Source organism: Galdieria sulphuraria (assembly GCF_000341285.1).
Source record: "Galdieria sulphuraria unplaced genomic scaffold scaf_56, whole genome shotgun sequence".
NCBI classification, from domain to species: Eukaryota; Rhodophyta; class Bangiophyceae; order Galdieriales; family Galdieriaceae; genus Galdieria; species Galdieria sulphuraria.
In genome coordinates this window covers 95,525-117,496 of record NW_005178419.1, presented here as the reverse complement: position 1 = coordinate 117,496, position 21,972 = coordinate 95,525, and the positions used below count along the sequence as shown (strand labels likewise).

General features: G+C 38.2%; 14 protein-coding genes across 14 annotated transcripts; 7 read left to right on the top strand and 7 right to left on the bottom strand.

The window, feature by feature from the left end:
* The first annotated feature begins 356 nt into the window (after positions 1 to 356).
* Gasu_55170 (uncharacterized protein) lies at positions 357 to 2,541 on the top strand. The gene has a single exon (XM_005703410.1). The coding sequence runs from the start codon at positions 391 to 393 to the stop codon at positions 1,852 to 1,854; it is 1,464 nt and encodes a 487-aa protein (XP_005703467.1). The 5' UTR covers positions 357 to 390; the 3' UTR covers positions 1,855 to 2,541.
* Positions 2,542 to 2,925: 384 nt separating this feature from the next.
* Gasu_55160 (uncharacterized protein) lies at positions 2,926 to 5,696 on the bottom strand. The gene is made up of 3 exons (XM_005703409.1): positions 5,312 to 5,696; positions 3,589 to 5,261; positions 2,926 to 3,541 (listed from the first exon to the last, which is right to left on the bottom strand). The coding sequence occupies exons 1-3, from the start codon at positions 5,689 to 5,691 to the stop codon at positions 3,006 to 3,008; spliced, it is 2,589 nt and encodes an 862-aa protein (XP_005703466.1). The 5' UTR covers positions 5,692 to 5,696; the 3' UTR covers positions 2,926 to 3,005.
* A 49-nt stretch (positions 5,697 to 5,745) lies between these two features.
* Gasu_55150 (small nuclear ribonucleoprotein family protein / snRNP family protein) lies at positions 5,746 to 7,546 on the bottom strand. Its single transcript, XM_005703408.1, has one exon. The coding sequence runs from the start codon at positions 7,522 to 7,524 to the stop codon at positions 5,776 to 5,778; it is 1,749 nt and encodes a 582-aa protein (XP_005703465.1). The 5' UTR covers positions 7,525 to 7,546; the 3' UTR covers positions 5,746 to 5,775.
* A 10-nt stretch (positions 7,547 to 7,556) lies between these two features.
* Gasu_55140 (transcriptional adapter 2-alpha) lies at positions 7,557 to 8,975 on the top strand. The gene has a single exon (XM_005703407.1). The coding sequence runs from the start codon at positions 7,574 to 7,576 to the stop codon at positions 8,945 to 8,947; it is 1,374 nt and encodes a 457-aa protein (XP_005703464.1). The 5' UTR covers positions 7,557 to 7,573; the 3' UTR covers positions 8,948 to 8,975.
* Positions 8,976 to 9,005: 30 nt separating this feature from the next.
* Positions 9,006 to 10,096, bottom strand: Gasu_55130 (uncharacterized protein). The gene is made up of 3 exons (XM_005703406.1): positions 9,942 to 10,096; positions 9,483 to 9,881; positions 9,006 to 9,437 (listed from the first exon to the last, which is right to left on the bottom strand). The coding sequence occupies exons 1-3, from the start codon at positions 10,054 to 10,056 to the stop codon at positions 9,109 to 9,111; spliced, it is 843 nt and encodes a 280-aa protein (XP_005703463.1). The 5' UTR covers positions 10,057 to 10,096; the 3' UTR covers positions 9,006 to 9,108.
* Positions 10,097 to 10,366: 270 nt separating this feature from the next.
* On the top strand, positions 10,367 to 11,346 carry Gasu_55120 (coiled-coil domain-containing protein 6). Its single transcript, XM_005703405.1, has 2 exons — positions 10,367 to 10,935; positions 10,982 to 11,346. Exons 1-2 carry the CDS (start codon positions 10,511 to 10,513, stop codon positions 11,172 to 11,174), a joined length of 618 nt encoding a protein of 205 aa, XP_005703462.1. The 5' UTR covers positions 10,367 to 10,510; the 3' UTR covers positions 11,175 to 11,346.
* A 140-nt stretch (positions 11,347 to 11,486) lies between these two features.
* On the top strand, positions 11,487 to 12,844 carry Gasu_55110 (uncharacterized protein). Its single transcript, XM_005703404.1, has 2 exons — positions 11,487 to 12,109; positions 12,174 to 12,844. The coding sequence occupies exons 1-2, from the start codon at positions 11,502 to 11,504 to the stop codon at positions 12,811 to 12,813; spliced, it is 1,248 nt and encodes a 415-aa protein (XP_005703461.1). The 5' UTR covers positions 11,487 to 11,501; the 3' UTR covers positions 12,814 to 12,844.
* A 1-nt stretch (position 12,845) lies between these two features.
* On the bottom strand, positions 12,846 to 13,666 carry Gasu_55100 (peroxin 19-1). Its single transcript, XM_005703403.1, has 2 exons — positions 13,063 to 13,666; positions 12,846 to 13,012 (listed from the first exon to the last, which is right to left on the bottom strand). The coding sequence occupies exons 1-2, from the start codon at positions 13,657 to 13,659 to the stop codon at positions 12,899 to 12,901; spliced, it is 711 nt and encodes a 236-aa protein (XP_005703460.1). The 5' UTR covers positions 13,660 to 13,666; the 3' UTR covers positions 12,846 to 12,898.
* Positions 13,667 to 13,675: 9 nt separating this feature from the next.
* On the bottom strand, positions 13,676 to 15,136 carry Gasu_55090 (isocitrate dehydrogenase (NAD+)). The gene is made up of 6 exons (XM_005703402.1): positions 14,806 to 15,136; positions 14,600 to 14,722; positions 14,381 to 14,546; positions 14,101 to 14,324; positions 13,833 to 14,044; positions 13,676 to 13,784 (listed from the first exon to the last, which is right to left on the bottom strand). The coding sequence occupies exons 1-6, from the start codon at positions 15,113 to 15,115 to the stop codon at positions 13,698 to 13,700; spliced, it is 1,122 nt and encodes a 373-aa protein (XP_005703459.1). The 5' UTR covers positions 15,116 to 15,136; the 3' UTR covers positions 13,676 to 13,697.
* Positions 15,137 to 15,146: 10 nt separating this feature from the next.
* Positions 15,147 to 15,801, top strand: Gasu_55080 (U4/U6.U5 tri-snRNP component SNU23). Its single transcript, XM_005703401.1, has one exon. It carries the CDS (start codon positions 15,156 to 15,158, stop codon positions 15,768 to 15,770), a length of 615 nt encoding a protein of 204 aa, XP_005703458.1. The 5' UTR covers positions 15,147 to 15,155; the 3' UTR covers positions 15,771 to 15,801.
* Positions 15,802 to 15,805: 4 nt separating this feature from the next.
* Gasu_55070 (uncharacterized protein) lies at positions 15,806 to 17,176 on the bottom strand. The gene has a single exon (XM_005703400.1). The coding sequence runs from the start codon at positions 17,096 to 17,098 to the stop codon at positions 15,839 to 15,841; it is 1,260 nt and encodes a 419-aa protein (XP_005703457.1). The 5' UTR covers positions 17,099 to 17,176; the 3' UTR covers positions 15,806 to 15,838.
* A 13-nt stretch (positions 17,177 to 17,189) lies between these two features.
* On the bottom strand, positions 17,190 to 18,106 carry Gasu_55060 (transcription initiation factor TFIID TATA-box-binding protein). Its single transcript, XM_005703399.1, has one exon. It carries the CDS (start codon positions 17,968 to 17,970, stop codon positions 17,350 to 17,352), a length of 621 nt encoding a protein of 206 aa, XP_005703456.1. The 5' UTR covers positions 17,971 to 18,106; the 3' UTR covers positions 17,190 to 17,349.
* A 20-nt stretch (positions 18,107 to 18,126) lies between these two features.
* On the top strand, positions 18,127 to 19,991 carry Gasu_55050 (glucose-6-phosphate isomerase). Its single transcript, XM_005703398.1, has 3 exons — positions 18,127 to 18,239; positions 18,285 to 19,268; positions 19,325 to 19,991. Exons 1-3 carry the CDS (start codon positions 18,160 to 18,162, stop codon positions 19,908 to 19,910), a joined length of 1,650 nt encoding a protein of 549 aa, XP_005703455.1. The 5' UTR covers positions 18,127 to 18,159; the 3' UTR covers positions 19,911 to 19,991.
* A 15-nt stretch (positions 19,992 to 20,006) lies between these two features.
* Positions 20,007 to 21,971, top strand: Gasu_55040 (uncharacterized protein). The gene is made up of 3 exons (XM_005703397.1): positions 20,007 to 20,218; positions 20,271 to 20,564; positions 20,611 to 21,971. The coding sequence occupies exons 1-3, from the start codon at positions 20,027 to 20,029 to the stop codon at positions 21,946 to 21,948; spliced, it is 1,824 nt and encodes a 607-aa protein (XP_005703454.1). The 5' UTR covers positions 20,007 to 20,026; the 3' UTR covers positions 21,949 to 21,971.
* Position 21,972: the final 1 nt, after the last annotated feature.

The window sequence follows — 21,972 nt, the reverse complement described above, 5'->3', positions numbered from 1 at the left end:
ATCATACTAGTCTTGAGTTTTCAAACTTCATATAACCTGTAGAGATTAACTTGTCATTGAAGCTTCAAGAGGAGATTCGCTTTCATTACGAGACACTGCCTCTTTTTATTGAGTTCACTTATTTACAAAAAAGTTCCAGCTTCTTATGAATTGCGTCATATCTGAAAAAGTCTCTTTTTACACTTTTTTTCCTCCTTTTATGATTGTCATAAAAAAAAGAGTCCATTTTGTGGAAATAAGAAACAACCCTATCATAAGATACTGGAAATAATATTTATGAGAGCACGCTTTCAACACATTGTGAAATCCTCAAATGAATGACTCCATAAGCAATAGTTTGTGCATTCCATGATGTTCTATTCCAATTGGATTCTTAACGAATTGTTGCACATGCGATCTGTTGGTTGTTGGACTCGGTTACAGAAACTATGGAGTCGAAAAGTGTTGGATAATCTTTGTTTATGGAAGCCTTGTTTAAGTTTCCACTATACATTCACTAAAAGCAACGATATGGGTATTCAATGGTGTGGCGAAAGGTTGTTCACAACTGAAATATGGACAAGGCACTATTCTCAATCAACGAGTTGGAGAAAACTTTTGAAAAGTGGCTTTTTAATCTTAGCACCTTGCATATATTTTGCAGTTTCTAACCCCATATCCAATGATTCGAACTCTTCGTCCAGTCTTCAGACACTTACTTCAAAAGATCTATTGGAAGCTGCTAAAGAAGCTGCTCGTGCTATAGAGCTCAAGTCCAGCCGTATATTGAACTTGTACTCTGTTGCTTCCCGATCTCCTTCTTTTATAGATATGAAGCAAAGGGAACAATCAGCTTTGGAAGCATTATCGTTGGCTGATCGTTGGGTACAAAAGTTGCAATCACTTTTATTTACCGAAACACAATCACCCTTTCCAACAGTAGATTGGAGAAAGTGGCTTATGGATATCGGAAGTGTTTTCATGGGAATGATGTTGATCACTTGTATTCGTTTTGTGAGTCGAGGTTGTTCTGTTTCTGTACTTGGGAAAAACTTCATTTGGAAGCCATCTTTATGGAGTATAAGGCTTCCTATGTTGTTATTTACTGCACTGGTTTCACTGATGAGTTCTTTTATCCATCCATGGAATGGTATAAATAATATACTTTATTTATTCCACAAACAACGAGCGACATGGAACACAAACATACAGTCAAGTACAGATTGGGATTTGTCTAATTGGGAAGCTATTGAAGATGAAAATGTACGTCATGCCTTGTTAGAACTAGAGAAAGCATCAGTAGAGGAACAAAATGCTATGGAAAAATATAACGTGTTGCAAAATATAATTTCCACATCTCTTCTCCAAAGGGAAGAACAACACTTATTGGAAGAATATCAATACAGAATTTCTCAAGCACAAGAAGAAATAGCCAATAGTGAAGCTCGTTGGAATCGTTGGATGTTGGGAATTCGACGGTTGGACATATTGGAAGCTATCGGATTATCCACAGCTACTCGTATGGCTCAACTTTGTGATGAATATCAACAATATTTTCAGTCGCACCAAAATGTTGGTACATTTACAAGATGTTGGGTCAATTTGTGGTCGCTTTCGCTTGCATTGGCATTGGGAAAGTACACGGAGACTATTTTTCAACGTTATTTTTCAGAGAAACAAGAAACATCTTCATTATGGAATAGCATTTTTATAGGTTGGATAACTAGTATGTTGTTAAAGGATTTATTGGAAATGTTAAAAGACTATAGATTTGGTCAAGAAGTTTTTATTTGGAAAGAAAGAGCTCAAAAAGGAATGGAAAACTGGTTGGAATTTCGAAAAGATAAGAAACCAGAATTGTATTTCAAGTTGTAGTAATAAATAATCGACTTTTTCCTCCTTTTCTTATTATATCTTGAAAGCTAAGGAAACGATTTCGTCATTGTCTTGTCTTATTCAAAATATATCGTTATGCAGTCTCATGCATTCGATGGATCCTTGGACTTTAGTAGAGCTGAAGTATACAACCTTTAGGATACAGACTATTCACAACTACATGAATGATGATTCCGTTATAGTTGTGGTTATATCTTTTGTTTTCAAGTTATTCGAGTGCTTGTGAAGAAAGTGTCATATGGCTACCACCATCTTTTGAAAAGATATGGAAATGTTCAAACTATATCACTCCAAACAAGATGCAATAGGCTCTGTCTTACTGGTTGAATTTTTGTAAGTGGTAACCTACATAACAAAGGTTGTTGCCTGTTGGTCGATTTGTTTTCTTACAAGGTCGTTAAACTCTATCAAATAGGAATGGTTTCAGAGATAGCAATAGCATGAGATACGAACTGGCTTCCAAATCGAAGCAAGATTCTTCCCTTCATGTATTATCATCCAACATATTGGAGGCACCACCAGCTTCAATATAGCTCTATCGGCTTCTTTGAAGATTCATTTAGAAATGAAAAAGCAATACGGTTGTACAATAATTGTCTTAGAAAATCAATTGAATTGCTTGCAACTCTTAAAATTTGTTTTCGTAATCGGATTACAGCATCTCAGTCCTTTCAATGCTTCAATGGAATATATTATTTTGCCTCAAGTGGAAAAAAAGCATACGAGAGACCAGGCTAAGACTGACTCTTTGTACTAGTGATTCATTGAACTCTCGAAAAGTAAGACAAACCAGAAATCTCGCTCATGTTTTGAGTTAGTTAAGATGCCCATACAAAAAAAACGAATATTTTGTGTCAAATACAAGCAACTCTTTGGTCTTCAAAGCACAAAATTGATATAACGTGTATGATGTTGGTTTGCTCACAACTCCAATAACTATATGGATTCTTTCCATCTATGAAAACAATTTCATGTCTCAAACAAAAACACTGATTCGCGTCACTTTCATTTTGTAAAGGTATAAGTGATAGTGTTGCCAGCGCCAGAGATAAAAACATAATATGTCGATGAGCGAGCAATCACATACAGTTGAAGAGTATCCTTTCATCTTCTACAATGAAAACATGGCATCATCTACTTTCTTTGTCATATTTCAGAAAACGATGAGAGACCAAGTTCCACTTGGAGTAGGCATTTAAGAGAACCATTTGTTGATCTGTTTGTTCGACAATAGAGAACCATGAATGAGGACTGACCTGACTTAGTCCAACGTTTTGTATATAATTCCATTCCTTGTTCAGCTTTTTTACCGATAAATCTAAAATTGAAAAGAATTTCTCATTCAAGACATCCTTCACTCTTACAGGCCCCAGACAATGAAGACATGCCAATAGTTCAGAACAAATGGAGTCAAAAACTTCCCTAGAGTTACAATACATGGTCAGATATATCTGTTTTTGTTTCCAGTTGTGCCAAAATATTTCAAGACCCAACAAATGATTCATATTGGACAACCAGAAAGAAGATTCAATGTCGTCCTTGACACAACAAAGTCCAGGTATCGTAGCAAGCATGCCATGGATAAGTGTCTTAATATCTTCCCCCGAGCAACGAAGAACAAGAATATCATCCAAAAGAATACACAAGTCCCATTTACGAAAATCAACTAGATAGAGATATGAGATTCATAAACAAAACAAGAAAGATACCTACTCTTTCTTAAACTAATGTCGCAAATGCTAGAAACAAACAAACAACGTGTAAATGAAGAATAGGCTATCGACATACTTTTGTTTGTAACAGATGAACAGGTATCGTTGAACACTGGTTTCAGTAAATGCAATAACAAGGTATTCGAGTTTTCAAAATGCATTCCATGACTACAAAAATCATTTTGGGTCTTGTGTCTTGTCTGAACGAAATCGTTCTTCGTATCAGAAGATAAAACAATCAACACATCAATAGCTTCAAACGGCACAAGAGGCGAATATTCCACATGTAATTCTAACAAAGTGCCTTCACGTAATAAGAACTGCACAAACGGCACCCGTCTTCCATTTCTTGCAAATACAATACATGAAACTACCGAGCTATTGGTAATATTCTCTAAATCAGTTCGATAACAAAGTTCATCTCTCACAAAGCAAGGACTTAGATTTCTCTCCCGTCCATGATTGGTTCTCTTCCATGAGAAAAAACTTCCAAGATAAATTTGTTCTTTAGAAAGTGAGACTTCTGAAAGGATATCAGAATCTTGAAAACTTGAAATTCGTGTCATCCACTCTGGTTTCTCGTCAAGGAATCTTTCAGTGCCTTCGGTAATTCTGCTGTGGTATGTACACTTTATACAACGCAAGGCTCTTGCAGAATTTCCACGAATTTGTGAAATCCACAACTCTGCCTTTTCTATTCGTTGTGTCAATGACTTTAAAAACTGCTCTTGTGCTTGACTCATGTCAACTGAAATGGGTACGTCGTGAAAATCCTTTTCAGAATTCTCTGAAAGACAATGAGATACTCTACAAAACGTAAAGATATTGGAATGTACGTCGCCATAATATTCAGAAGACATCCAAATTTCACCAGCATAAAAGACATATAAAGCTCCAGGCTCCGGTAGTTTGTGATTTGCCACTAGATGGAAAGAATTATCAAAATCGATGACTTGTATATACGAAGAAACAACTCCAGATGTGAAAAGGAACAAATATTGTTTCTGTCGATAACTAATGGGTGTCAAGAAGACATCTTTTGAAAGATTACAAAGTTCGCTGAGTCCAACATTTTTGAATTCTGCTTCTACGTCACCTACATAAGTGTTCTCCAAATTGAAAGAGATATAGTTCCATTCAAAGATTTCATTCTCCGTCAACACGTACAATGAAGGTTTTTTATATGGAATCCATTCTTTACAAAGTGCTACGACTCCAGAAGGGAATGGAAATTTCATAAAATGCAAACTCTTCGTTGGTTCGCTCCAAAAGCAACAAACCAATGCAAATGATGACGATGATATGTCTACAAGAGAGCAACATAGTAAACCTTGTTCGACAAAGAGAGGAATCAATGGTAGATCTTCTCTGGGTATTATTTCTGGCATATGTCCTTCGAGTGAAAGAGTCCAATCTGTTACTCTTTCACTTGAAACATTGTTTCTCTGTAGAGAAAATATTTTAAAGCGTTTTCCACAAACGAAGGCAACAAGAGGTCCATCTCCAATTATTGCTTCCCAGCGATCACCTATAGAGTTTTCCGATATAATATTTTCTTCGATCTTGTATTTTTCACACTGCAAACTCCCTGTTTTAGTGATTTCAACTTGGGATATAAAATAACAAGAGTGGCTAGAATTGTCCGCGACTTGAAAGACATATATACTGATGATCCTGTATTGCCATCGGTTAGAGAAATACACAAAAAAAGCTGCTCTTCTTACTTTTTTGAGTTGAGGCATTTGACAACTCGACTATCTAATATCTTAAAGTGAGGAGCTTCCGGCACTTTCAACTGCAAATCTTCTTGAGAAAGACCAAGATTTATCCTTGAGAGTATTTCCATAGAAAGAGGTTGATTGTACTTTCTATCTTCTGTGTGGGAAAAGACATGTCTGTATTTTACTACATATGCAACCAGTTCCACTAGGAAGCCACATCCTACATTATTACACGACGAAGCTACAGTACTTTCGACATGACCTTTTTGTAGAGCAGAACTGTCGGGTACGTAAGATAACTTTAATAAAATAAACTGTCCACCTTTCCAAGCGAGTGGAAGTGATAACCATTCTTTGTGTCGACTCAAGATCTTAGGAAACATAATTGTTTCATGGCGCTGAGTTCCTAAAAAAAAGAGGAAGAAGAAATGGCGCCAATTCAAAAGAAAAAAGGCGAAAATGGATTTTTATATATTCAAAGCCTGTTTGGTTTGTTGGTTTATCAATTCCAAGTCATGAATAGGATAAGTTATGGCCATATCAAAATAATGTTCTACTCGATGCTTTTCAAAGTATGAACGAACTGCTTCTTCTGTTGGAATGGTAGCAAAACGAAAATCCCTAAAAGCAGGCCTCATCACAGCGCCTTCCCATATTAAAACACAACAATTCGACTTCTTTGTATCAGATATTTCTTCTTCCATAGGATACGTCATATCATTCCCCGTCAGCTTTTCTTCGTCTTGGTCTTCCTCTGTCCACTTTATTCTTCGCAAACATAGCTTTTTATACTTCTGAATGGACTTGAAGCTACCTTCCACAACAATGACATTGCAATCTCTAAAAATGATACAGCATCCCGATAGACGTAATTCTTGTGCATTCCGATCTATTTTAAATCGATGCTGAGGTTTTTGTAAAGAAATGACGCGAAAAACTGCCACCCATACACCAAATCTGTCACGATCCTGATTTATCTTTTTCTCTCTCTTTTCCTTCTTCTCCTCTGCTGTCAATGCTCTAGCAGCATTTGCGGCCTCATGTTCCTGTCTACGTTGTTCCATTTGTGCTCGGACTTGTGCTTCCACTTTTGTAGGATCCTGAACGGCTTCATTTCCAAAAACTCTCATCATGTTACTCAATTTCACCTTTGGAGGTGGAGGTGCCTTTAAACCCATCTGTATCATCATTTGTTCTTCTCTAGCACGTTCAACACGTTGCTGATGTCTCAATCTCTTTCTTTCCTTTTCTGTAAGCATTAGAGGCATCACGGGAGTCTGCTTACGATCACGAGGTGTTCTTAAAGGTACCGGGTGCTCAATATAATGACTTATTCGTTCCAATCTTATTTGTCCGCTAACAATATCTTCATAAGTTTCATTGGAAAGAAAAGGAATATCCCACCATTCGACATCTGGAGGATCCTCAAAATATTTTTGTTCAGTCAATAACAGAGCCGCAGCCACATTCTCTCCAGCTTCACTTGCCAACGCTGCTTGACGTCTCATTTCAGCTCTCATAGCGTCAGCCTCTGCCTTTTCTCTCATACGTTCGGCCTTTTCTTGGTAAAAACCCTCCGGTAAAAACTCCAATGACTTTTTAAAAAGGCGATTATTACTAGCTTTCACTCGTGGATCATAATAAGGGTTCTTTCTTGGATCAGTCTCAATGAAATCTGACTTGTCTACTTTCAACACTCGCTTGAGACGATTTTGCTTGTAAGTTTCTTCGTTTAGTTTCAAAGTGCTTACAGGCTTTGTGGGTATCTTCTCCAATGAAAGCCCGCGGACAGTTTCACCTGGCGTGCTATTCAATGGTTTGGAAATATTCCCACTGCTCACCGAAGAGTCAACTTCACCGCTACTTTGTAAGTTGTATCCATAAGTTTGTGCATATTTTTCAGCCAACATTCGAGCCCTATGTGCTGCCTCTTCCAGCTGTTGTTTCCTTTGTGCATCTGCGGGGTCTTGGGATAGGGAATTTTCGGAAAGCGAAACTTTAGAAGCTTTCATCTTTGCCGCAATCCTTGTCTGTAGTCTTGCAATCCTCTCTTCCGGTGTTTCCTTTTGAGATGGCTTGGTGTCAAAAGTTGAGCCATTTTCCACCAGTTCTAACTTATTATTGTCACCTTGGTCGTCAGGAGCGTCTGTAAACCTGGAGCGCTTCTTTCTTTGCCTATTAAAAGACTCTCCAGATGGTGCGTCTTTAGTATCCATCCAAAATCAATTACACAAAAAGAGAGGGGGGGTGTTTTGGTGGTGGTTCATGTTGGAAAGCACAAGTTCCAAGAAAAAGAGAAAAAGGTCAGTAGAAGTGGTTCCTGTATCTTCTCCTTTGGCAGCAAGAAGGTCGGGCAGAACAGATATCAAAGTTGGCCCTAAGTGTACTTGTGACTATTGTGGAGTGGATATTACCCGCACTTTGTACTTTCGTTGTGCAGAATGCCCAAACTTTGACTTTTGTCTTCCTTGTTTTTCGGTTGGAGTAGAAATATATCCTCACCGGTCGTATCATCCTTATCGAGTCATATCGTATATCGCAGAGTTCCCATTTTGTCAAGGTTGGACAGCAGAGGAAGAAGAAAATTTACTTGACGCTATGCTCATGTATGGCTTACACAACTGGCAACTAGTGTCTGAATACGTCCGAACAAAATCCAAAAGCAAATGTGAGCAACACTACCATCAAGTCTATCTCCAAAGTGCTACTGCGCCTCTTCCGAGTTTGGACTTTAAGACGACGGCCACTGCGACTTTTATGAAGGATCAAGAAGAACCCGAAAGTGCACAAGAATCAAAAGAAACTGAACAAGCAACACAGGAAGTCACTCCAGTTAAAGTATCTCTAGATGAAAGCTCGATTCTTTCCGGTTTTCTACCAAAGCGGAAGGACTTTGACGTCGAATATGATGACAATGCAGAAGCAACCATAGCAGAGCTGCAGATAGTAGAAGATGACACTCTAGAAGAGAGACATTTGAAGTTGAAGCTGTTGGAAATATATGATATCAAGTTGCAGGAAAGAGAGCGTAAGAAGGATGCAGTCTTGAGATGGAAAATGTATGATGCCAACCAATTCAAGGAAGACTTACAACAACTTGGCAATGAAGATAGAAAATGGATGGAGCTTTTTTTCAACTTTGGTCAGTTTTTGTCCAAAGAGGAATTGGACAGCTTTATACAGTTTGTGAAACAAGATATTGCATATAGAAGTGAACTGGTTCGTTTATTGTCCTATCGAGCAAATGGCATTTGTGATTTCAAACAGGCGGAAGAGTTTGAAAGTCAAGTTATGCGTCGTGTGGAAGAATTGGAACAACATTTGGAACGAATGAATCATTCTCCTTTACGTGAAACGAGCCAAAGAGAAGATACAGAGAAAAAGAAAACGAAAAAATCATCGACACCTCACAAAGTTGTTGCATCATCGAACACAGATTGGAAGCCGATGACTATTACCACAGCTATGAAAGACCATGATAAATTGTCACTCATGGAAAAAGCATTTTGTTCCGCAATGCATTTGAAACCATCAGATTATTTTCATTTTCAAGAAATGGTGAAAAAACACGGGGAAAGCAAAAAGAACAAATCAAATACGAGTGTTCCTTGGATAGTGGATTGGCCACCACAAAAATAAACTATTCAATAAAATATGATTTGCAGTATCCAATGATTGGACAAAGAAAGAGACCAAAATACAAGAAGACTACTGTCCATATTCTCTCTATTTATCATCATCATTTCCAAACCATATCATTCCAAAACGTTATTATTAGACTTTGCTCTTTAGAGACTTTTTTAAGCTGTAAGTTGCTTATACTTCTCCACTTGTTTCCGAAATAAGCTCAATTCCTCTTGTACTATGGCTTCAATTTCCTCATCTGTCGCTGTTGGTGCATGATCGGCAGTCAACTCTGACCGCAACTTTCTGGCAATTTTATCGGATTCAATCTCTTCCAAAGATTTGGAACACTCCACTGCATGTGCTGCAGCCAAGTTAGTGTAATCCTCAGCAGATTGTAATATAGCATCAATTTCTTCCGTTAGTAGTTTTCGTACAAAGCGAGCTGGAGAACCTGCCCAAAGCTCTCCAGTTGGAATAATTGCCTTGCGAGGAACAACCGCACCTAGAAAACTAAAAAGATTGATTCCTCAAAAAAGAAAGTCTTTACCTGAACCCACTATGGCGTGCTTTGATATTTTACATCCTTCCAAAAGAATGGCGCCCATACCTACCATACACTCGTCTTGTATATGAGCTCCGTGAATGATAGCTCCGTGACCGATCGAGACTCGGCTCCCGATCACGGTTTCTGTGCAGTTGTTAAGTAATCCACCTTGAAACATAGAATCACCTTTTGACAAGTGTATACAAGCACGATCTTGAACGTTGGTGTTTTCTCCGATACTAACCGAAGCAACGTCTCCACGAACGATTGCGCCATACCATACAGAGCTATTGGGTCCCAACTCGACTGTTCCAATCACGGATGCATTAGGTGCAACAAATACTTGACTAGAAAGCAATGGCTTCTTGTCAAGAATGGCTCTCATGCGGTGGTGCCTACTCACTACACACAAAGGGAACGAGATGAGATGATGATTTTCCATCGGAGAATAAAAACACTTACAAAGTTCTTTATAGGCATAAACACCTTGAAATTGTTCTCCAACTTTATCTAGAGCTTGACCACTCTTTCTTAACAAGTTACCCGTTGTTTGACATATTTGACTCCAAACGGACATGTCGAAGGCCCTTGTTAATCAATAAAATAACTATTCCAACTAAGGAAAAAGAGTTTGAATTTCTTTTTGATCACAAAACTTGTCAAGAACAATACAACTTTTTTAGATAATACAAGATTCATGTATCAAAACAAGATGAGGAAACACTTGAAAGGATAAATAAAACATAAGATGATCATTGAGTTGGAAAGATTCTCTGTTGTTATATTCCCATGGTTATTATAATATCCATTTGGATAAGAAGAACAGAATATATAGATTGTAAAGACTTGATGCTTTTAGAGGAGAAAGAAAATGAAAAGTAATGATTGGAGGAGGATGATTTGTGGAAGGCGTAGTGGTGGTGGTATTATGGGTTGGAGGGTTTGCCCAACAAGACTCGTTTGAACACAAGTGTTTCAAGACATGTCCACATAACTTTGAAAGAGAGACTTGTGTGTTAAAAAGTAGCACAATGAGTTACCTACTGGGAGATAGTGAACAAGACCTACAAGCAAAGAAGCCAAGTTACGAAGAACTTTTGAACGAGTTGTCTCAACTCAAAGCTGAATTATTTGCAGAAAAACACAAGAGGAAAGTAGTTGAACAAGAATTGAAAGAGATGAAACAACTCTCGTTTTCTATGCAAACTCATATTGAAGCAGAGGAGGAATATATAGCTAATAAATTGATAAAGCGTCTAACAGAGTTGAAAGAAGAAAAAGAACGCTTGGCAGTGCAGATTGAACAAGAAGAGGAATATCTGACCAATAATCTGCAACAAAAACTGGAACAGTTACGTAGAGAAAAAGTGAATATAGAAAATCAACTAGAACAAGAACAAGAATTCATAGTGAATCGTTTGCAGCGACAGTTGGATGAACTAAGAGTAGAGAAACAGTTAAGTATTGGGGAGTGATAAGGTTAGTACTGACGGTATCTTTAGGCAATTGGAAAAGAAAATAGAAGAATTGAGCAGACAAGCCACTCCTTCGGTGACCCCCACAAGATGTTACTCTTCTGTAAGAGATAGTGACGAGTGTTCTCATCTGAGTTTGTCGCCTACCCTGTCCCAAGTTCGGCAACGTTTGGAGTCTAACGTGGAAAAGAAGAGTGAAACCGTTTCTTCCACTGAATAACGGAGTAGACTTAGAGAGCAACGTCTATGACTCTTATCAGATTTGTTTTTGTGCTTTACAAAAGTAAGATATATACTCTTTGTCTGTCTTTGTATAAACTTGTCATTTTATTTCAAATACTTGTCTGTTCAGAAAATGACTTTTAGAAAGAAAGAAAGAAACTTTAAATGGACCTTCATATACATCCTACTATAGATCACCTTCCATGAACACTATAAGATGTCAAAGAGACAAGCCAGCCTTTGAGAAGACCAATCAATACGTTCCACGTAGCATGGATGAGGAACCCCATTCAGTTTGCTCCCCTAAAATGGGAATAAGTCGTTGATGCATCGCAATGCAACGAATAATCAAAAAGTGACCAGTGGAAAACTGAACAGCCGTCACTCGAAAAGTAAGCAATTTATGAACAAAATATCCGCCAATACAACAAATATAGAAAAGCCAAAGGGACGTGGACAAGGGATAACTGGCCAGTTCCGTGTTTTAGCTTTTTTGAAGAGAAACTATATCTTTATTTCTATCATACTGATATTTGCAGTGGCTCTCCTATGGAGTGCAAGTCGATTGTATTATGGATTCTTTTATTCTGTGTTGGAGGATAAAGTGGACAATACCAACCTGGGAAGTGATAAAGATGCTAATTGGGAGGCACTGTCCAGTAGAGTTGCTTTTGCTATTAAAACTGGAGCGGAAGTCATTGAAGAGAGATTTCCCAATCCCAATAACACTTGGCTACAAAGAGCAAAGAACTATTTGGTTGTGAGTGACCTGGCAGATTCTAGATATGATGCAGTAGGGTTGAAGGAAATGTTCGAATCAGTAGGATTGTCGCTGGAAACTTTTCTAGAAAATAGACAACCTTTGCTACTTTCGTCTTCTAGTCAAAAGAAAACTTTGGAAGTAACTGTAGACCAAACTAAAACTGGTTGGTGGTAAGTTATAAAACAAGTGATAAGAGAGAGAGAGAGAGAGAAATGGGTTCTCAAATGAGTATAGGCAAGACCGAGAAAAGAATTTACCAGGTTTTCATATGTTGTGGAAAAAGTTTCCTTATATGGATTGGTATATCATGTGTGACGATGATACTTTCTTCTTCTTAGATGGTTTGGCAGCTATCTTACAACATCCCATTTTTCAACAGGCGATGAGAGAAGAGATTCCTATTTATATGGGTAATCAGTTTAATGTAGCATTATGTGAAGGTTATGATCCAAGTGGTATGACAAATGGAACTCTCAATCCTTGGTTTGCACATGGAGGTTCTGGAATAATTGTCAATTACTGGGCTTTGGAGGCTTTGATGGATATGATACCTTGGTGTATGCAAAGGTTTCAAGATTGTTGGGCTGGTGATATCAAAATTGGTCTTTGCTTTCAAGAACTAGGAATCCAAATAGTTCCTATGGGAACACATTTCATTGCAGTCGATCCTAAAAGCTTTTTTGATACTTATTATTCTCAACCACCTTATAAACAATCCAAATCACAAGATATAGTTGCCAGCTTCCACCATTGCGATGATGAGGAGTTTGCCTTTCTATTTTCTCTTCAACAACAAATAATTGGAAAAAACAAACAGTTGGTTCGGTTCAAAGATATTGCAGATATTGTATCTCCTCATTTTCATTTTCCTTAGTGGACTTGAGTATAAAGACTCTCTCTCTTATATATCTATCTATCTATCTATATATATATATATATATATCCATAAGACGACACTCTTATTGATTACGACATTGAATATTCTGTAAATCTCTCAACTGCGAATCTACTGATTCATTGTCTTCTTCTACTTGTGAAATAACATTGGGAGGAGGAGCACCCAAACTTTGCATCTAATATACTCAAACTTAGCATATACCAAGCAACCAACTTCTCAACTTACTTCTTGTAGCAACTGTAGGACTGTATCAGTGTCTCCTTCTCCACGATATTCTTCACATATTTGATACACCAATTGCTTCTGTTGTACGTATCTTTCATAGTCTTCTGAGGAACTCCCATTCTCATCCAACCACGAACAATACCGCAGATAAAGTTGTTCCATAGGTTCCTGTAGTATTTCTCTGGATAATAATTGTTTGACTATGACTTGCATAATATTCTCCAAGTCGTCTTCGGTGTTGCGCTGTTCTTGACCCACAAAATCCCTTGAACCACTTTGAGTTTCCTCTTGTCTACCATCAGTTGTTGCTTCTTCTCCTCCTTTTTCACCTTCCAAAGTGGAAAGTTGTGAAACAAGACTTTGTAACAATTGATCATAGTCTTCGGACCCTTTTGTCTGTTCCTCTTGGGACAACATATTTAAGACTTGTTCTAAAGAAGAAGTATAATCCTTCCTATCTTGGTCCGAGCTATTGGGAACACTTTCATTTACTCCATTGTCACTAATTGAAAACTCTTCTAGTGTTTGCGACAAAATATGATCCAACTTTGAGTCTTCTTCTTCTTCTTGTTGTTGTTGTTGACTGGAACTTGCCATACTTTTTGGTCAAAACACAATGGGATTATTATTATTTTTTATTGAAGCGACTTGCGAATTTTGTCCACAATGGCCAAAGTATAATCCGTACAAGTAGCTGTTCCACCCAAGTCTCTCGTACGTACCTCGAAGGTTTTAGTCTTCTTCATACAAAGACACTCTTTCCTATTTACCTTTCCTTCTTTTAATACATCATAGATTGCATTTTCAATGATATCTGCCTTTTCAAAGAGCTTCATTTGACGAACCATCATAAGTGAACTCAATAACAGCGCTGTAGGATTGGCTGCATTCTTTCCAGCAATATCAGGTGCCGTACCATGGACAGCTTCTGCCAACATGCAAGCTTCACCCATATTTCCTGATGGAGTTAAACCTAATCCACCTAAATAACGATCATCCATCTGTCCCAAAGAGTCACAAAAGTAGAAATAAATATACCTATGAGACCAGCACATAAATCACTTATGATATCTCCATACAGATTGGGCATAACCATCACATCCAAACGTGAAGGATTCTGTACCAAATGTGCAGCACAAGTGTCAATCAACATTTCTTCATATTGAATATTGGGATATTGTTGTGCCACTTCTCGACAACAATCCAAAAATAGTCCATCTGCTCTTTTCATGACGGTAGCTTTATGTACAGCAGTTACCATTCTATGATATTATTCAATGAGGTTTCATTCAGAAAGTATATATCACTTTCTTCTTACTTTCTTTGATTGTTTTTGGCATATTCAAAAGCATATCTAGCAACACGTAGAGAAGCTTGTCTCGTTATCAATTTGATCATTTCTACCACACCAGGATAAACAATATGTTCCAAACCACTATATTCTCCTTCTGTATTCTCACGAACAGTCACTACATTCACATTCTCTATAACCAAAGAAATAAAAAGCCAAATCCATCATAATCAAGGATACTCTCACCATATTTAGTCTTTACTCCTGGTACACTCACACAGGGTCTTACGTTGGCATACAAAGAAAGTGCCTTTCTTAGTGTCAGATTGAGTGACTTGTGTCCCTTTCCGATGGGCGTTTCCAACGGTCCTAGAAAATAATAAAAGTTAATCCTCCAAAACTACATAAATCTCTACGCGGATATGTCTTTGAAAGTTTGTCTTATCGCTTACCTTTCAAACCATAACCGTTTCTTTTCACAGCATCCAAAGCTTCCTTTGGAATCAAATCTTCTCCAGGTTTTACAGACTTTGTAGAAACATGATATACTTCCCAATCGATGGGAAGTTCTGCTGCAGCAAAGACATCTTGTACAGCTTTAGATATTTCGGGACCAATACCGTCGCCGGGAAATAAGGTAACGGTATATCGTTGTGAAGCAGTGGATAGTGATCGACTCGATACCAATTGATCGACTGCATAATTTTGTAAATACTTGGAATATCCTTTGACTTGTTTGAAGTATCGGACAAAGCCGTTCATGATAATGAGGATCCACAATCCAGAAATTGTGGAAGACTGGATGGATGTTTATAAAAAGTTTGAAATGAATAAAGGAAAAGCACGAGTTTCTAACGTGACAGGTAGAAGAACTTGGGACAAGGCTTTTTTTGAAGTAAAGGCGAAAGAACAAAAAGAACAAGACGAAAAGAATGAAAGAGAAAGAGCTAAGAAAGCAAAGCAACCGGAACAAGACGACCCATTCGCACCTACTCGGTCGTGGTTAGAAAGAAGAGACTATCAGTTGGACTTTGAAAAAAGAGTTGGAAAGGCAACTGTAGTTTCCTCATTGAGAGACAAGAATAGCGGTTTCTACTGTGAAATATGTAAAGTGTTACAGAAAGACTCCAATGCTTATTTAAACCATCTCAATAGTCGAATACATCAAAAGAATTTAGGTATGTCGTTAAGAGTAGAAAGAGTAGATGTGGACTCTGTAAAGAGTAGAATTGAAAAGTTGTCACGATATAAAGATGGTGATGTGGCCATCATAAGGAGCCAAGAAGAATCGGACTCAACCGACATGAAACACTCTGAAGAGGAACAATACGCTGCTCACTCAAAGGATTCGGAAGACTATGAAACGATAGCCAAAACAATGGGCCTACCACTCTCGTTTGCAAGTAAACACGAATAACTTTAGTCCTTACAAGTTTTGCGTTTTTATAAAATAAAAAATGGTGGTATATCCATCTAAATATTTCTTTAAACAACTACATCTGCTTCTGAGTCGTCCCTTACATATCTATACAAATTCATCTTATTCAGGACTTTCTCTACAACCCATTGATCATTCGCTTCGTCTAGTAATGAACATTGACTTAACCAATACCATACCAACGGAATAACATACATGGCAACTAAAACATCCACTGAATAATGTCTCCGAGTAACTACAATTGTATATTCAAAAATGAGCAAAATCGGCCACATTAGATATGCCAAAATGCGCAGAGAACAATAACGATGAATGATAAGAGTCGCCAATATACCTTGTTGTGAATGTCCGCTAAACAACAAATCTCCACATTTCGTTTCCCAATTGGTATTCCATAGAATATCTTTCCACGAACCAGGAGCTTTGTTAGGATCGTAATATCCCAATGGTTCCTGTAAACAATGAGCGGCAGTTCCTGGTAGTGTTGTCATCAAAAAACTTGTACATCTCAATAAACAACCAACAAAATAAGCAGCAGAAAAACGCCTTATCATGTGGATGGAAGCAATACGAACTCCGCCATTATACCAAAAAGAATCTACACTGCTACCTTCTCTAGCACTGTCCGTATTATTATCCTCCAACTCCGTAACAGGAGAAAAACAACAGGAACGCAATATATCCTGTGATAGTCTACTATACACATAGTCCAAACGAAAGAAGGGCTGTAAAGCAACTGCCACCATCGTCAAATTGATAACGTAAAAACTAGCATTACATATCCATTCCGCTATAGACGGTTTCGAAAACTTTGGAAGAAACTCATAGACCCAATCGTGAAGTGGTGCCAACTTGTACGCTTCAGCCTCGTTATACAAATAGTACGCGAGGTTGGAGCAAGAATTATGAAATACAACGCTAAAAAACAGGACAAATATCCACCAAAAGTTTCTTCTCAACAGAACTAGTTCAACAAAAAACTCTTCTTTCCAATGCTTCAACAAGCTTCCCTTTGGTGAAAACCCTCTTAGCCACGTCTTGTTCGTGAACCAGCGCACAAAATAAGCAAAGTAGGACAGTAGCATTCTCAAGTTCTGTAACCGAACCAACATTCGAAAGAAGTTCGAACTCCTCCTTCTGAAACTAGATTTTCGGAAATTTTCCGAATGAACAGTTGCACGTCTCGATGTCTCAAGGTCCTCCCCAACTGAGTTATCACCACAGTAAGAGGACACAAAACCACTCTCGGAAGAAGCTACTTCAGAAAGAGTAGATAACTTGCCGTTTCTAGAAACAGGAAATCGCATCAACAAGTAATATGAAAAGCTTATTTACCACACTCAGGCCACATGCGCCCAGCTCGTGCTGCAACAATAATTTCTGGAAGAGTGAAAGTAGCGTTGCGTGCATTCTTTTATTAGGCGCCAAAAAGGAGAGAGAAAAAAGCTACAAAACACATTTTAAAAAAAATTCGCGCACTTTATCTAAAAGAGTGTTTCACAAGCCGCAGAGTAACTAGAAGAGAAAAATTTGCGATAAAATATTCACGTTTAACCCTTTACCTTGTTTTCTTAAAAGTAACAAGGACGTTTTTGATCTTTTCTAAAGCTTCATCTATTTGTTTTCTTGTTTTCCCACCAGTTAGTACCAACTTTCCAGAAACGAATATTAATAGTACAATCTTAGGTTCCATCATACGATAGACCAAACCTGGAAATAATTCTGGTTCATATGTACAAAACTGCGTATGTGCTTGGGCAAGTGCTTCCAAACGTATAGGAAAGTCCACTGCACTTGTGCCAACTACATTTTGAACTTTGAACTCAGAAAATTTTGCCTCTTCATATCCACACTTTCGGACAATTACCACAAACTTTTTGGCAGCCCGCTTAGACTCTTCTTCGCTTTTCGCTCCCGTTACCACAATTTTACCAGAACTGAAAATGAGGGCAGTTGTTTTGGGTTCCCTTACACGCATAATGACTGCTTGAAAACGCTTAGGGTTATACTCCGCGTTTCTCGCTTTAATGGCAATGGTTTTCAAGTCCAAGTTGCGGACTCCCAAGTTTACGGTGCATACCAAGTTTACAATTTCAGCGGCCTTTATGGTCACTTCACTGTAAATACTCTTGGTCAAACCCTCCGAAGGGGACTTGCTCCCTTTTACGACACGTTGCATGGATGAAACCCTTTTTGTTGACTAAACAAGAAGAAGTTGTCGAAATATCCACAAGGAGCTGCAAGAGACAATCTACTCCACAACGGCCTACAAAAGGAGGAGAACGGATAAATCCAAAGACCTCTTCAAATAGTTTGCCCCTGAGGCATCTTTTGAGAAGAATTTGTTGAGGTTACGGTGTCATACAACATGTCCAGCGGAAATACTTGGGATACTCTAGCAACTCTAGCCAACAAAATTCAAAAGGTGCATTTGAAAGACCTAATATCGTAAGAAAAATTAGTTTTGTATTTCTCTTATTTATTTGAACTAAGGGAACCTCATCGCGAACAATATTGCTTGATCGAAAAGAATGGCATCATACTTGATCTATCTAGACAGAAGATTGATAGAGAAGTTTTGAAGCACCTGTTCCAGTTATCTACAGAGAGACAGTTGGTGGAAAGGATAAAGTCCATGTTTAAAGGGGAACAAGTGAATGACACGGAGAAGCGTGCGGCACTTCATATTGCCTTGAGAGCAAAACGGAATCAAAGAATCGAAGTTTGTGGCGAGAATGTTATGGTTGAAATATATGCAGTCCTAGACAAGATTTCACAGTTTGTCTGTCGCGTTCGTGAGGGAACTTTTCGAGGATTCACCAACAAACCCATCAAAAACTTTATTTCTATAGGAATTGGTGGTTCCTATCTTGGTCCAGAGTTTGTATATGAAGCGCTTCGTTCGGATCCTGAAGCGAAGAAAGCTGCTGATGGTTATTGTCTTCGGTTTCTATCGAATGTTGATCCTGTAGACTACTTTCGAGTTATTCAAGGCTTGAATCCTGAGGAAACTTTGGCTGTCATAGTAAGCAAGTCTTTTACGACTCCTGAAACGATGCGAAATGCCCGCAATATTCGTCAGTGGTTCATTAATGCTCTTTCAGAGGACAGTATTTCCCATCATATGGTTGCAGTAAGTACGAATTTGGAAGCAGTGAGAGACTTTGGTATCGATCCTGAGAATGCATTTGGCTTCTGGGATTGGGTAGGAGGTCGATATTCTGTTTGCTCTGCAGTTGGAATATTGCCGTTATCTCTCTACTTTGGATTCGATACTATGCGTGAGTTCTTGGATGGTGCACAAGACATGGACCAGCACTTTGTCCATACTCCTATGGAACAAAATATTCCTCTATTAATGGGACTAGTTGGAGTATGGAACCGAACTTTTCTAGGTTATCCTGTTCGAGCATTGCTGCCTTATAGTCAGGCATTGTTGCGTTTTCCTGCCCATATTCAACAAGTCGATATGGAAAGGTACGTGTACATCATCATTGCATAGTTCATAGACTTATTATAGTCTACGTTGTCAGTAATGGAAAGAGTGTCGATCGTCATGGAAGTGTGGTTTCCTTTCCTACTGGGCCTATCAACTTTGGAGAACCTGGAACCAATGGACAACATTCTTTTTATCAGTTATTGCATCAAGGAAAAACTATTGTACCTGCCGATTTTATTGGATATATTCACAGTCACCAAGATATTTCTACAGATGAAATAAGTGCACATGATGAATTGATGTGCAATTTGTTTGCCCAACCGGATGCGTTGGCATTGGGAAAGACTGCGGAAGAATGTAGGAAGGAAGGAATTGCTGAATATCTAATTCCTCATCGTACATTCCCAGGCAATCGTCCAAGTACAATTTTACTCTTAACCAAGTTGAATGCCTTTGCATTGGGACAACTTTTGGCGATATTTGAACATCGAACTGTGGTGGAAGGATTCCTGTGGGATATTAATTCTTTCGATCAGTGGGGTGTAGAACTTGGAAAAGTGTTGGCTAAGGATATTCGGCAACAAATGATTCAGTATAGAAAGAAGAGCGGACAAGCGAAGATTGCCTTGTCCAACCCTTGTTCTGAAAAATTGTTGAAGAAATATTTAGATAGTTGTTAAGTTTCATTGTAACTTGAAATACATGTGTACTTTCTGTCTAGTTGTATTCCGATTCTTTATCATTTAGTGTATATGACATACGATAAGATACTTTATAGATCATTCTGAATTTGGCAATGCAGCAGAGAATGAAGCAGCAAGTGGTATTGCCTTTTGCTTTAAGAAAACAGTTGGAACAAGACAAGTCAAAGACAACTGGATTGAAAGACTCTAGTTTATGGGCTCTTCGACAGCGAAAGAGAAAAAGAAAAGAGCGTAAACTGGTCAAGAGAAGACCTCAACAAAAAGTATCACGGACACCGACAAAGGTAGGTTTGTTCTCGATAGAGCACGAGAGTGGTTGTAACGTTGTTCAAGAAGGTATTCTCTTCTTCATCAGGAAAGAAGAAAACTCATCGACCAACCCCAAAAGTTGAAACACAAAACTCTGCAAACCCAAGTCCTTTGAAAAACGGGGTTCCACTGCAACGAAAGATTCGGGCTCTCTTGAATCGAGTTTCGGAAGGCAACGCAGAAAGTATTGCTAGGAGTTTGGAGGCTTTGTTGGAGTCTTTATCCGATGAAACTGAAAGGGAACACTTTCACTCCTCCCTAGTCAGACTCTTATTGGAATCGCTCAATAATCACTCGAGTTTGGTGTCTTCTGTACATCCGGTATGTATAACTATAATTCTTTGCTTGAGTTACTTATTTCCAAAAGTATGCTTCAAGTTTTGCTGCAATTGTAGCTTTCTTTCATTTTAGGGATTACTACTCTATCTCTACTCGTCTAGTGTACCCATTGGTGCAGCAAATAATATCTTCATACCAATCAAATGCACAGGATGTTAAAGCTTTACAAGATTCTGATTCCAATGTGGATATATTTTCATTGTTGGTATTGGTAATGGAGCTTTATAAGCTGCAAGTCATTCATTGCCAAGTGATTTACGAACTCATACGTTATTTTGCGAGCAATCTTTCGGAGCTAACTGCCCAGTGTTTGTTAGTGATGATTCGACGTTGTGGAGTGGAACTGCGTAAGGATGATCCTCAAGCTTTGAAGCACATCATCGAATACATTCGTGAAAATGCAGAAGCCCAAAGAAAGAGTGCTCATATGTCTAAAGTATTTTCTACTCGTTTAGAAATGATTTTAGAATTGATTTATGATTGGAAAGATAACAAACTGGTAAACAAAGATAGTAACCCATCATTTCCGTGGATAGCCAGTCTGATAGCCTCGTCATCTTTTCGTACTGATCGTCGTCTTCAATTTTCCTTGAAAGAGTTGCAAGATGGTCGCATACTTTATAACGACAAGAGTAAAGAGGAGAAAGATCTTTTGAAAGCTGACTGTCCGAAGCTTTCCATCAAGAAAGAGGAGGAGATTAGCCAAATCAAGCAAGAGGAAAAGGATTCTGTTGATCAATTTGTTAGATTGCAAAGACTGAATACGGATACACGTCGCAATATATTTCGAATGATCATGACATCTGAAGACGTCGTTGATGCTGAACATAGACTCGTTGCCTATGGAGGAAAAAGGAAATCATTATTACTTGAAATTGCCAATATGGTGATATTCGGATGTTGTCATGAACGACAATTCAATACCTTTTATGTGGCACTGACTAAGCGTTTATGTGTTTATTCGTCGAGATATAAGAAAGCTTTTCAATTTTCATTATGGCAAATTTGGAAGAGAATGGAACAAGGAGAGAAATGGTCATCCACTCCATTGAAAAACTTGTCAAGTTACATAGGAGAACTAATATTCGAAAGAACGATGTCGATATCTTGTTTCCGAGTTTTACCGAATTTATCCCATTTTACTCCTTCTTTGAGAACGTTGCTTTATCTTATCTTAGAAAAGGCTAAAAATCGTTGTCATGATGACTTGTTGGTATTGCTCAAGGAAAATATTTCGGATACTCGATGCCAAACATTTTACTATACTTTGTACTTTTTGCTTCAGGACTGGAAACAGGAAAATCATTCAAGAGTGAATGAGTGGTTACATTTTCTACAAACTTGTAACTTGTTCCAATTAGAATAATTTTTAAGACAACAAGACGGCTGT

Coding starts and splice junctions, on each gene's coding strand:
- Gasu_55170 (XM_005703410.1), top strand. CDS start 391: ATGCGATCTGTTGGTTGTTGGACTCGGTTACAGAAACTATGGAGTCGA.
- Gasu_55110 (XM_005703404.1), top strand. CDS start 11,502: ATGCATCGCAATGCAACGAATAATCAAAAAGTGACCAGTGGAAAACTG. Junction 12,110..12,173: donor CAAACTAAAACTGGTTGGTG/GTAAGTTATAAA, acceptor AAATGAGTATAG/GCAAGACCGAGAAAAGAATT.
- Gasu_55060 (XM_005703399.1), bottom strand. CDS start 17,970: ATGCAACGTGTCGTAAAAGGGAGCAAGTCCCCTTCGGAGGGTTTGACC.
- Gasu_55160 (XM_005703409.1), bottom strand. CDS start 5,691: ATGTTTCCTAAGATCTTGAGTCGACACAAAGAATGGTTATCACTTCCA. Junction 5,262..5,311: donor AAATGCCTCAACTCAAAAAA/GTAAGAAGAGCA, acceptor ATGGCAATACAG/GATCATCAGTATATATGTCT. Junction 3,542..3,588: donor CGACATTAGTTTAAGAAAGA/GTAGGTATCTTT, acceptor ATCTCTATCTAG/TTGATTTTCGTAAATGGGAC.
- Gasu_55100 (XM_005703403.1), bottom strand. CDS start 13,659: ATGGCAAGTTCCAGTCAACAACAACAACAAGAAGAAGAAGAAGACTCA. Junction 13,013..13,062: donor TCCTACAGTTGCTACAAGAA/GTAAGTTGAGAA, acceptor TGAGTATATTAG/ATGCAAAGTTTGGGTGCTCC.
- Gasu_55090 (XM_005703402.1), bottom strand. CDS start 15,115: ATGAACGGCTTTGTCCGATACTTCAAACAAGTCAAAGGATATTCCAAG. Junction 14,723..14,805: donor AAACGGTTATGGTTTGAAAG/GTAAGCGATAAG, acceptor ATTATTTTCTAG/GACCGTTGGAAACGCCCATC. Junction 14,045..14,100: donor TTTATGTGCTGGTCTCATAG/GTATATTTATTT, acceptor ATCGTTATTTAG/GTGGATTAGGTTTAACTCCA.
- Gasu_55140 (XM_005703407.1), top strand. CDS start 7,574: ATGTTGGAAAGCACAAGTTCCAAGAAAAAGAGAAAAAGGTCAGTAGAA.
- Gasu_55070 (XM_005703400.1), bottom strand. CDS start 17,098: ATGCGATTTCCTGTTTCTAGAAACGGCAAGTTATCTACTCTTTCTGAA.
- Gasu_55080 (XM_005703401.1), top strand. CDS start 15,156: ATGGATGTTTATAAAAAGTTTGAAATGAATAAAGGAAAAGCACGAGTT.
- Gasu_55130 (XM_005703406.1), bottom strand. CDS start 10,056: ATGTCCGTTTGGAGTCAAATATGTCAAACAACGGGTAACTTGTTAAGA. Junction 9,882..9,941: donor TTATGCCTATAAAGAACTTT/GTAAGTGTTTTT, acceptor CTTTGTGTGTAG/TGAGTAGGCACCACCGCATG. Junction 9,438..9,482: donor GCACGCCATAGTGGGTTCAG/GTAAAGACTTTC, acceptor TTAGTTTTCTAG/GTGCGGTTGTTCCTCGCAAG.
- Gasu_55120 (XM_005703405.1), top strand. CDS start 10,511: ATGAGTTACCTACTGGGAGATAGTGAACAAGACCTACAAGCAAAGAAG. Junction 10,936..10,981: donor GAACTAAGAGTAGAGAAACA/GTTAAGTATTGG, acceptor CGGTATCTTTAG/GCAATTGGAAAAGAAAATAG.
- Gasu_55150 (XM_005703408.1), bottom strand. CDS start 7,524: ATGGATACTAAAGACGCACCATCTGGAGAGTCTTTTAATAGGCAAAGA.
- Gasu_55050 (XM_005703398.1), top strand. CDS start 18,160: ATGTCCAGCGGAAATACTTGGGATACTCTAGCAACTCTAGCCAACAAA. Junction 18,240..18,284: donor CATTTGAAAGACCTAATATC/GTAAGAAAAATT, acceptor ATTTGAACTAAG/GGAACCTCATCGCGAACAAT. Junction 19,269..19,324: donor CAACAAGTCGATATGGAAAG/GTACGTGTACAT, acceptor CTACGTTGTCAG/TAATGGAAAGAGTGTCGATC.
- Gasu_55040 (XM_005703397.1), top strand. CDS start 20,027: ATGCAGCAGAGAATGAAGCAGCAAGTGGTATTGCCTTTTGCTTTAAGA. Junction 20,219..20,270: donor TATCACGGACACCGACAAAG/GTAGGTTTGTTC, acceptor TTGTTCAAGAAG/GTATTCTCTTCTTCATCAGG. Junction 20,565..20,610: donor TGGTGTCTTCTGTACATCCG/GTATGTATAACT, acceptor TATTTCCAAAAG/TATGCTTCAAGTTTTGCTGC.